Below are 12261 nucleotides of genomic sequence, written 5' to 3' on the forward strand. Positions count from 1 at the left end.
CCATTGCACCAGAAGTGGTCACCTTACCTAGGCTGGCAGCCTGCTTTGCTCAATTAACTACTAGTCTTTATAATGTAGGGTTTGGGAGAACAATAGCAAACTTTTCCGACTTGGAAGGTTGCCCCTCAGCAATCTTCTCACCTATGTTCCCTTCTGTGTGCAGAAAGTCATACAGGGATGAGCCTTTCTTTGTAAACATTCACCCACAATTAGTTTTGATAAACATACTAGTTGACAATGTGCTGCACACTAGGGGAACTCCCACTCCCCTAGATCAAATATGGACTTATTATCTTGCTTCATACAACTCAGGAGTGATGGTAGACGCAGCAAGAATCCAGCATTGTGATAAATTAGGAGTGACCAGAGGAGGTAAATTTCTAGCTGTCATCTTAGAAAAGCGAGCTCACTGTCAGGCTAGAATTAGAGAACTACGACCACATGAACGGATTGGCGATTTCCTAAGAGAAATGGATACAATATAGTAGGTGGACCATATTAGATCAAACCCCGATTATGACTATTAACCCAAATGGATCTTTTTGAAGAATTTCCTTAAGAAATTCTTCCACAATGGCCATACACACATCTTTAGGATTTACAATATAATCATTTGTGATGTGTGCCTGGTCATTGTATACAACATACGCAAGAATACCGAAACATCTTATACGCGACAACGCAAACCTGCTAATCTTGTTTAAACAGGAAGGTACCAACTTGAAACACGTGTACAATGATCACGTGAATACCGACATGTCATACGAGGATTTCAGTGAATTATGTCGTACTTGTTGGCAGCAAAAGTATTGATTTCTAGTGATAGATAAGGATAGCTCGCTTACGAACGGCCGATACAGAAACGGATTTAACGTGTTCGCGATACCGCAAAACAATTAGTCGTTGCCGATGTTTTGTCGAGAGAGGTGAAACACGAGCGTTCGACACTCTGTCAACATGGCTGAGAGCGATAATATTCGCGAGCGTGAAAAGATAGCGAAGGAGATTGCGACAACGAGTGAATCAATCCGCAAGAAACATCGCGCTTTGAAGACCGGTAAGATCGATGACGATATCGCGGTCAAGACCCATTTTAGACCTATTATTGAGCCGCTACAAAAGATTGTCGACAACTCGATCGCGGTGAAAAACGAGCCGGAAAGTACCGCAAAGATTAAAATCTTACCCATCAAGCGGTACAAGGAGGAGGAGGAGGAGGAGGAAGAGGAGAAGGATGATGCGACACCGAAAAAGAGGAAACGGTCAAACCCGAATCGCTCATCGACACCGCATACATCAGATGCTTTACTGGATGAACCGATGATAACCTCTACACCGTTCGCGATAACGAGAATCGTACAACCTATGATACCCGAAAACACTCGCAAACGAAAATGTTTTCGAAACCTCGGGCAGCACGCTCGAAACATCGTTTGTTCGAAACACATTACAAACGCTGGAAGGTCAAGAAATGTTGCGAAAGCACTTGGGACCACTGGGACAAGAGTACATAAGCACTCTCCTCGGTGGTGACAAAGAAAGGAAAATCGATCACGTGTACGGTGTCTATTTCGACAAGGATGAAATGCGTCTCGGTAACAAACGATTCGACATTGACAAATATGACTCTACAATTATAGACAATGTGAGGTACATTGGTACACCAGGATTATACGAGTTGATCTTCAAGAGAATTCCCGATGATGACATTTACACGGAGGATGATATGCATAAATACAAGAGCATATTATTGGCGACGAACGCGCATAAACGCAATTATGACACACAAGGCCAATTACGAAGCAACAGGGGATACAAGTACAAACATATAATCGCACCATTGATATCGATTGAAAAGAGAAAATCTGGAAAGGGAGTATTCATGCCTCACGCGATGGAGCTAACCGACAATAAGATCGATTACATACACTGGAATGACCCCAACGAGCTAGTGGATCGGGTACGATTGCTGGACGCTTCGCGCCGAGCTGGCCACAACGCTCACGACAATGAGATCCTGTCGATCATCTAGGAACTTCGCGAAGCAGGCATTATTATAAATTGAATGGTGTCTCGACAAATCTAATCAGTCTATCAGCGTCACTCGTATCGGGGAAAAAAATGCCTATCAACAAATTTGGATTATTCGAACCAAGAAATGATGCAACCGGCACAAGCGGTTCTTGGGATAGATTGGTGAAAAGTTATGTGCACGAAAACGCTCTGTGTCGCGTCGTTACGGACTATGACGCAAGGTCGCGGAAGATTCGTCTTGTAGCGCAACCTGAGGCTGACACCGATGCCGTCAACAAACTGTACGTGGAATCCTGCGTTAAAAGATTGAAGAATCAACAGAAAGAATCAGATGAGAAGCTGACTTCGTTCGAGAAGGATGTGCGGGCAATACAGATTGTGATAAACGAACTTCAACGCGCGGTTAACGCTAACTCAGAAACGGCTATCAACCTGAATGAGCAGCAGTGAACGGGTTAGGAGCGGCTATCGAACGGTTATCGAACATCTACGAAAGGTTATCGAACTGCTACGAACAATTATCGAACAGCTACGAAGGATTATCGAACTACTATCTAACTACAATGAGTGGCAGTGGTAGTGAGCGGCCTAGCAACAGCTGCGAACGAGGCTACCAACAACTCAAGCAGGGCTGCGAACGAGGCTATGAACGGCCTAGCAACAGCGAACGAGTCTACCAAAAACTCAAGCAGGGCTGCGAACGAGGCTATGAACAAGTCATTAACGGCTACATGCAAGGCTACAAACAACTCAACCAGGGCTGCGAACGGGTCAGTAACGGCTGCGAACGGGTCAGGAAAGGCTACGAACGGGTTAGAAACGACTGTGAACGAATCAAGAACGATTGATGTTATGTTTCCGTATTCCGCAAGGCAGCGAACGAATCAAGAACGATTTTCGAATGGGTCAAGAACGGAAGTAAACAACGCAAGAACGGCTCAAGAACGGCTCAAGAACGACTACGAACGGTTCAAGAACGGTTCAAGAACGGATCAGGAACGGCTCAGGAACGGGTCAGGAACGTGTCAGGAACGGGTCAGGAACGTGTCAGGAACGGCTACGAACGGCTCAAGAACGGGTCAGGAACGGCTACGAACGGCTCAAGAACGGGTCAAGAACGGCTACGAACGGGTTAGGAACGGCTCGAGAACGGCTATTGAAGAACGACAAACGAAAATGAATCATAAAACGAGCGACAAACGGCGATCGAGAAAAACCGATGAAGCGAAGAAACAACATAGTTTGGAGAAACGGCAGTTGGTGAACGAACTGCACGCGCTGGCAAGGAAAAATTTTCCCCGAAGACACGTCATAGTGCGGGGATACGATGACCTGTGGCAAGCTGACATCGTCGAGATGCGTCCGTACTCTCGTTTCAACAGAGGTTACCACTACATACTCACCGTCATCGATGTGTTGAGCAAGCATGCGTGGGCCATTCCACTCAAGAGTGAAGGTGGAAGCGAGACGGCTGACGCTATCGCCGAGATAATTCGAGATAGCAAGAGATCCCCGAGAAACATGCAACCGATAACGGGAAGGAATTTTATAACGCCGACGTGCAACGGCTTATACGGAAACATAACATCAATCACTATTCTACATATTCGGTATTGAAGGCATCGGTCGTCGAGCGATTCAATCGCACGCTGAAGAACGACATGTGGAAGATGTTTACGCTGAACGGAACTTACAAGTGGATCGACGCGTTGTCGGAACTCGTATCGGATTACAACACGCGCAAGCATCGAACGATTGGCATGCGACCCGTCGACGTCACCCCCGCGATCGCTGATAAACTTTTAAAAACGGTATATAGTAACATAAAGATTGCTGCTCCGGCAAAGTTCAAAGTAGGTGACCCGGTACGCGTTAGCAAGTACAAGAAACTTTTTGAGAAGGGTTACACACCAAATTGGACAATCGATGTGTTTAAAATTGTTAAAGTGCAGCGTACTTATCCCGTAACCTATCTACTCGAGGACTATCGCAAAACATCTGTCGCTGGAGCGTTTTACGAGCACGAGTTGCATAGCGCGAATTATCCGGACGTATATCTCGTGGAGAAAGTACTGCGCAGGAGGGGTGACGAGGTTTACGTGAAATGGTTGGGATTTGACAATTCGCACAACTCTTGGATACATAAGGATAGTACAATTTAATTCATACCAACTGTATTTATTAATTAATCAAAAATTAAAAAATATATAATGTGTACAACATATAAAAGTATTTGAAATATTACAATATACATGAAATATGTGAAATACAAAATCTTTATTAATACATCCTTTCCGTTCCAATATATGAAATACATACACATATGTTACATAACATTATATCGCACATACATTATATTACATTATATTTTATAAGGGTATCTGATAATGTCCCCATGGTAATGTGTCAGTCGAATCAGGTATGATATACCGCTTATCGTCGTACGGACTTATGAATGGTGTATACTTTATGCAGCTTGGATCTTATGCAAGACTGCTGACGTGTCATTTCAATCTCGTCATTCAGGCACCGCGTATAATCGTGAAATGTTATCGTTCTCGCGACAACGTTACTCTTACCACCTTTTACTTTTTTTTGTATCATTTTTACCATTCACTCGCAAAGCGTACATTTTTGCTCTAAGCCCTACAAATTCGGTCATTATCGCGCCGTTATTTTCGTCCTTCATAAGACCCGGTATCTTTTTATTCACGAGCGGTATACCGTACGCGTTGTCAATTGGATAATCGCTCGTATCGAATCTAGCGATATCGCGATTCATATTTTCATACACGTCTTCGCATTTAATATGGTATATTAAACTATCTGTGTCGGTGTACATTACCCGGCATCTGTCACGATAGAGCGGTGACATGTACTCGTGATGAAATTCATACAAACACGTTTTAGAGATGTCGAGTATGCACATGCCAACATAGATTGGTTTATAAAATTTGACTTCAAGATTACGTAATTCTACGGCAATTAAATTTTCCGAAAAGATGCTTCTACTATGGAAATTTGGTTTTGCAATCATTGCCTCTGCACCGTATCGTCCGTCCCACTTTGTCAATAATTTTACATCGACACGATTACGCACATTTTCCATCGTTTTGCCAAATACCGCATTGTTCATTAATTTGTACAAATTTTTTTCGAAATCATTTTTCGCTTGCGTTCTAAATTGCGCATTAAGTTCAATGTAACCGCGAAGCCATGTTGATTGAGTGAATTGTAATACGCAATGTATTTTTGTAACTTGAAGGCCGTGATGCGTACATTGCTGCAGGTTGCGGTAGTGTATCACGTAACGCTTTTTATCCTATAATGTCGCGAGTAACTTATCTTCTCGCTTACCGGGTGGTTTATCGCGTGTCGAGCAAAACGGTAGGTCAGTGTGCGCATCGTGAAGACATTGTGGATATTCTAAATCTACTTCGAGGATATAACCTATAGGCGACTCGAGCGTGATAGATGATATGTCAAAATTAGATATGTCATCGACCCATCGAAAATCGGCGTAAGGCAACGGTTGACACATTGCCCATCCATACAAATTATTTACATCTAAATACATTAAATGTGATGATGGTTTCGACGGATCATACGATTGCATGTACTTGTTATTAGCATGGACGTATCTATTGGAACATTGACTTAAACCACCGCGTATACCCCGTTCGATAAACATGACCATATCAATGTCTGTAAGCAATTCGAATGTTATATTTGTGTGTTTTAACATGGCATCCCATGTATACCCGGGAAGAGTATAATAATACGCAGGGTCGAGTCCATAACTCGCGATGCAAGTGTCGCGAAAGTTTTCAAAAATATCTGCTAATAACATGACATCAATTTTTAAATATAGATCACTATATTCGCCTAGCGTTCGAAGGGAGAATCGGTTCCAGACGTTCTCGGCGTGCGCGTAATCGCTCTCGGATATTGTGCCACCGGTCAAAGAACTGTAAAATGATTCGCGCGGCGGTAAACATGTATCTTGCAATTTGTCGATACAATCTATATATTCATATGAAAAGACACCCTTCCGTGTTAATAGATTGAAATGTTCTGTCGGTAAATTTTGAAATTCCGATTGTAAAATTTTTAGTTTCTCTTTATTCAAAAAAGATGCTAATTTATCAAGACTTGTTGCCAGAAATTTATATGAATCGATAAAACGTAATTTTATATAATTTTTCGAATTGTCTTGTGTCAATTTAACAGTTTTTGTAAATGAAATATATTTTTCTTTCGTTATCGGAAGTAATTCGATTTCCCCTTCGAACGCTGTAGCTATATCCTCGATAATGAAATGCGCGTCGTAACCGGATAAATTGTGAAAAACTATTGGAATACAAAAAGATTCTTTATAATTTAGATTACAATTTGAGTGCGCGGGACCTCTGTATCGTCCAGTCAGATGGCAATGATCGCGTACGCGTGTATCGTCTTGTACAAATGGTTTTTCGCACATATGACAATGCATTGCGCTGTGAAATTTTTTCCACTCGTCCGATGTTAAATTTACCATGGGAACATTTGTCGTTAAAATAGTCTTTATACGTAACGCTAAATTTTTAAGTTCTTCGGCGAACCATGAACCGCAATCGACGCTACGGCGAAAATTATACGCGGATAACGAGTTGTCGTACGAACAATGTATATAATAAGCGATGCTGAATACTTTGTGATAATTTGTCGCTTCTTCGGTCTTTGCCAAAACGCATTCCAAGTCGGCGTACACTACAAACGGAAGTCGCTCCTTTCTGTTGTAGTTGTCGAAGTCGAGCCACTTGTATTTATCGCTTGGTAACCGGATAGTGCAGTCGTTTATCTTTCCGCAGTCTACTGTATGTGACTGTAACTTGTCCTCCGATCCGAAATAGTGCAAGCATCTCTAAAAAAAAAAATATTACAATTTTATTTACAATTATATTTTAATATATAATTTGCAATAAATATACACACCGATCGCAGATATATTTTTGACCATTGTGTTTGCTCAGTTGCGTGCTGATAAGCCGGGATAGATTCTTGATCCACGCGAAATGTCCGACGCTGTTGCTGTCTTGCACATACAGCAAGTTGACATGCTTGTCTTTCTTTTGCTCCGAAAGACGTATCGGGACGATGCCGTTCTCAATACTATATACATTGATGGAGATATTATTTGCTAGTTCAAACTTTTTAATTTGATTTATGGTCACTGGAAACTCAATGTCTTGGAGATTCAGCACCGTCGTATAGTGCGGATATGAAAATTCCCGTTCCATATGTCTTTCAGCGGGGTACAAAGCGGCCACCACCGACCACGCGAAACACGCATTGTCTTTAGACTGCACGTTCACCACTGCTCTCTTCGTCACAATTTCTCGCGGTAAGTTTAGATAACACCCCGCGCGCATTGAATTATACTTGTTTATATTTATAGTTAAGTTAATTATTTGTGATAACGCCCAACCACTATCGCGTTCTTGAAACTCTTCTAGCGATGCTAGCGGGGGCTCGATAACGCGGCGCTCGTACCACTCGTGTAAATCGAACGTGCGAAAGAGTTCATAGTTTTTTGTATTGACACTTTTGTTGGCGCGTTTATCACCGGACACAAACTCGCCATTAAACACGGTGTTCACTTTTACATTAATGTGTTTTTGCATCACTTTCTGCACGTGCTCGACCACAATGTCTTTGGCATCCTCGAGAAATTGACGAGGTTCGATGTAATTATTGTTTATTACCGCACCGGTCAAGATGCGGCTCTCGAACGCTGTATCAATCTCTCGCCAAACGAGTCTTCCCACGTTATTATCACCACTATAATTACCACCACTAGGTATAAACCGTGTCTGTAATTGAGTCTTTGCACCTCGAGTTGCGCGATTCTAGCCACCAAAGATTGTCTATATCCAATCGAGAGTCGCGGACGCTTGTTACGGCTGTTTTCTTCGAGCAATTTGATAAATTCCTCGCAGCGCAGCGCCCATGCAAAATATTCGCCCAAGATGATGACTTGGCGGGACCGCTCCAACAGGTCGCGTTCGTTCTGCTCGATGTTTTCCATTATTTCTTTTATTCACTATTATGCCACTGACACTTCTAACACAAGAAAGTAACCACTAAACTTTTTTCACTGCTGCATCTATACGCTTTCAAATCGTACTATGGTTTGACGCGCTCTCATCCTCCTTATATATTTCACCTAATTCTGTCTCCTTTTCTAACATTTGGCGTATCTCAAAAGATAGTTTCCCGAGATATCGGTTTTATGGATAGAGGAGTAAGGACACAAGCTGCCGAACGTTGGCGCCGATACGTTGCATTCTTCCTTAAAAAAATATTAAGAAAAATGTTTCGCTCTCGTTTACGACCGATTTTCCGCGAGGATACAAAGCTGCTGAACGTCAACGCTTTTACATTTGCACCCCTATAAATAACGTTTGACATGTTCGTCGCAGCGTCGGCCCTAAAATCTTCATTTCTTTCCATAATATCCTAATGATTTTATGGAGATTTAATGGACATTTTGTCCATAAAATGAAAAAAAACATAGTTTTATGGATTCTAGAACGCTCCGTTGACAAGTTCGAGCAGCCGGACATCGGCGCTTCCGTAATAAAATTATACTAACGAGGGTACAAAATTGTCAATCATCGGCGCTTGTTCTATACCTTTTTGGGAAAATGTCTAAGAACCCTCATAAAAAAGTCGTAAAGATACCATCTACAAATATTGCACTCAGAAAACTCCCCCTCCTTTGCCGAAACATCCCCTCCACCCCGCGTGACGTCAGCACCCGCGCCTCGGAGATACCCCCGCCCCGCGTGACGTCATACCCCTCGCCACGGAGAACCTCCCGCGCCCCGCACCCCCCCTCAGAGGACCTGGGTTAGAACTCTCATAGTCCTACTACTAACATACTTTTTTTTGTTCATCTCTCCTTCCTCTTATTTTTCTTCTTTTCTCTTTCTTCCCAACTTTCCTCTTTTTTCTGTCTCAATGCGACTGCTCGATAGCTGACTAATTAAATACATTTATTATTATCATTAAAAAGAAAGACCTTTTTATTTTCATTTTAAAGTCACACATCAAATATATAAATAGAGAATGCGCTGCGAATAATTTGAAACATGATTCTATACATTTGTTCTACATTACAAAACATTATATTTACCTTATTCTTCTTCTTATTCTTCTTTTTATGCAATATTAACACCTTAACCAATTTATAAACTGTCACATTTATAAACTGTCACAATTAATATTGACAAATAATATTGACGATCAAACACTACGAAGCATGCAGCATCGATCAGCGAAAGAACCATTCGGCATCGCGGAAAAGAGGCAACAATACACTCCGAGACTTTCGAGATGACTTCGATAAATAAATAACATGCCTTTTTTAAAAAGGGATTTATTGTTGTATATTTTTAGTTTAAAATTTAATTGCAATAAAAACGTAAAAATAATATTTTTTATATTTTTATCTTAAAACAAAACGATTTATATTTTGACTAATATTTTAAATATGCATTAAAAATATGTAATCTGTAAAAATTAAATACAGATGCAATAGAATTGTTTATTGTAATTTTGAAATCTTTTTAAAATATTTGTTGTTTGTATTGCAGATGGCCTTCTGCGATATTATATTATACGAAGTTTAAGGAATTTCTTCTAAAAGAATTTGACGAAGATGAACGAGAGAGAAAGAAACCCATAAACTTTCTAGAAGAAGGCATAAAATGTTCGAAGCAATTACGAAATTATATGTCTCATATAATTTATGAACATTATTTTGATAATAAATTATCTAATAATGACGAGACATCACTCGATTATTTGATACAATTTGACACATCTATCTTATTGGCGAGACATTCCAAAAATTTAAATAAATTTAATAAGAAGGACGAAGATAACAAAAAATATTACTTTTCTCAAATGTTATTAACTGATGAGTTTTACAACTTGCTTACACAATCACCACGGTAGAATTTCGATATACATATATTATAGTACTATTGTCTTCATAGATTAATATACTTATTGTATACTTAATATATAAATTTTTCAGAAAAACCAATCGTGATTTAATCGAGAATTATTGCAATATAAAGAGATCTCACTATAGAAGACTACACGAAACGAGACAAGAATGAAAAATATTTCTAGAAGAACCTGGCAAAATGCAGCTTTTAGAAATAACTGCTGTTTTTATGGCACAATTTATTCAACCCCAAAAGTGTGTATCTTACTCGGAGGTGAAAGCATCATTAGATAAAATGGCACATGAGGTAATGAAATGCCTCAAGGAAAAGCATCCCGATCATCCAATATTCTGGACGTCCGCTGAAACATTAGACTATTGGAAAAACAACAATTTCGACGAGAATATATGGTGTTGTGTGCCTCGAACAAGGCACTGGGGTTGCGCCGAATTAAGGATGAGGATCCTCGGGTCGACCGGGACGTCGTAGGAAGATAGGAAGATTATTCTCTCTTCTTTTGATTAAATATATTTTTATTTCGGATTGAATATGGTTTCGCTTTATTTCTCGTCCTTTCTTTAAATATATATTCGCGTAACATTCGATGAGTGTATATTCGTATTCCTCTCAATAATTCAGGTCGTTGTTAGTGAGTCTCGTTCTGATGTTCTGGTTTCTTATTAGCGACCACGTCTTGATGTTTAGGAATTGTATTCGAGACTGCCTTCGCGGGCGGGCTCTCCGTCCTATATCCTCTTTGTTTCTTGGATTTCTTTCGGGAGAGGCCCTTGGAAACAGGTCTCTGATTGGTTAACAATACTCACGCGTTTTTGGTCTAATTGCAAGCGAAGCAGGTCGAAGTCCCTGGTCTTCGCTTGCATCTCGCGGTTTCCGGTGCTTCGCGCGTGTCTCGCTGCGTTAGCGTTTTCACGCGACGAGCGTTTGTCGAGAGCGCTCTTTTATAAGCAAAAATGTTTTACAGTATTCTATAAAGATATTCAGTAAATTCTAATTTCTAATAACTACTGGTTATAGTTCGGGCTATAACATTCCTCCCCCGTAAAAAAAAGAAAAACGGAGGTACGAAGTTTTTCGCTTTCTTATCTTATTTTTGTTAAGATTATTTCTAATGCTACGTACAGTTATAATTCCCGTTTACAATGTAGTTTTATAATCGTTTCTTATTATTTTATTTTCGAGCTGACCGTCACATTGTATGGTTATCGTTTGTTCGGCGTCCGTCGAGTATAACCAGGTGTGCTCTTGGTGTAATGCTATCCATAACATGTGGGTTGAGACATAGTGTCTTACATTACATTTGCTCTGATAATGTTGTCGCTGCGTATACATTTGCATTTCGCATGGTGCGTCTAAATCTACGCGGTGTATAGGTGAATTGCGTTTACATACATATTGTGTATTAATTTTATTACAGTTTCGCAATTCGCTTTCCGTCATTGTCGCATATGTTAATTTTTCTTTATCTATAACAATTATTTGATTATCTATTTTGATATAATTGTATACATTATTATAGGATGGTGTGGGGAATTTTATTACTTTTACAATATCATAGGTCGGTTGCGCAATTAAAGGGAAACGCAAAATAGTATATATTGTTGTCGGATCACAGTAAGTATATAACAGTAAGTATTAGTTTTCTATAAATAGCTTTAGTCTATTCGTATGCATGCGCACTGCTTTTGTTCCTTTTTTAATTGTGTAGTTTACGTCGGAATTCTTTTCGGTTATTACGTAAGGTCCTGCCCATAGTGCATCTAATTTTTTCGATCGTCCCCGTCGGAGCGTCTCGTCGTATACTAGTACTTTGTCGCCTATCTTAAATTTTGTTTCTTTCGCGGATTTATCGTAGTACCCTTTGGCTTTTATTTTGTCTTCTTTAATATTCTCTTTCGCGAGTTGATTTGACGCCCGTATTCTTTCTTTTAATTCTTGCGAGTAGTCGTCGTAACTATACGTTAGTTTGGGCGGTCTCGCTAGAGCTGTCGGTAGGTCCGCTTGATGCCCGTATACTAATTCGAAAGGTGTATGCCCCGTAGCCGTGTGTGGGGTCGTGTTATACGTAAACATTGCGTAGGGAATCCACTCGTCCCAGTCTGTTTGGTCGGCATTTATATAGTGTCTTAAATATTCGGCTAACGTACGGTGTGAACGCTCTAATGCTCCGTTGCTTTCGGGGTGATAAGCTGTTGTCTGAATTTTATCGATT

At 40.4% G+C, this 12261-nt stretch overlaps 1 protein-coding gene across 1 annotated transcript; it reads right to left on the reverse strand.

Annotated features, from left to right (window-relative positions):
• Positions 1 to 503: 503 nt before the first annotated feature.
• LOC145938780 (uncharacterized) lies at positions 504 to 7445 on the reverse strand. Its single transcript, XM_083042537.1, has 3 exons — positions 7009 to 7445; positions 6569 to 6935; positions 504 to 626 (listed from the first exon to the last, which is right to left on the reverse strand). Exons 1-3 carry the CDS (start codon positions 7443 to 7445, stop codon positions 504 to 506), a joined length of 927 nt encoding a protein of 308 aa, XP_082898663.1.
• Positions 7446 to 12261: the final 4816 nt, after the last annotated feature.

This window comes from Prenolepis imparis, unplaced genomic scaffold (genome assembly GCF_030444845.1).
Source record: "Prenolepis imparis isolate NDT839.2.m4 unplaced genomic scaffold, iyPreImpa1.0 SCAF_1, whole genome shotgun sequence".
Lineage (NCBI taxonomy): Eukaryota > Metazoa > Arthropoda > Insecta > Hymenoptera > Formicidae > Prenolepis > Prenolepis imparis.

Bases quoted from the DNA above. Each gene is read 5' to 3' on its own strand.
- LOC145938780 (XM_083042537.1), bottom strand. From the start codon at position 7,445: ATGCGCGCGGGGTGTTATCTAAACTTACCGCGAGAAATTGTGACGAAG. The intron at 6,936-7,008 runs GTGTGTATATTT...TTTTTTTTAGAG, and splicing joins CAAAAATATATCTGCGATCG to ATGCTTGCACTATTTCGGAT. The intron at 627-6,568 runs GTAAATTTAACA...TACAATGACCAG, and splicing joins TAACGACAAATGTTCCCATG to GCACACATCACAAATGATTA.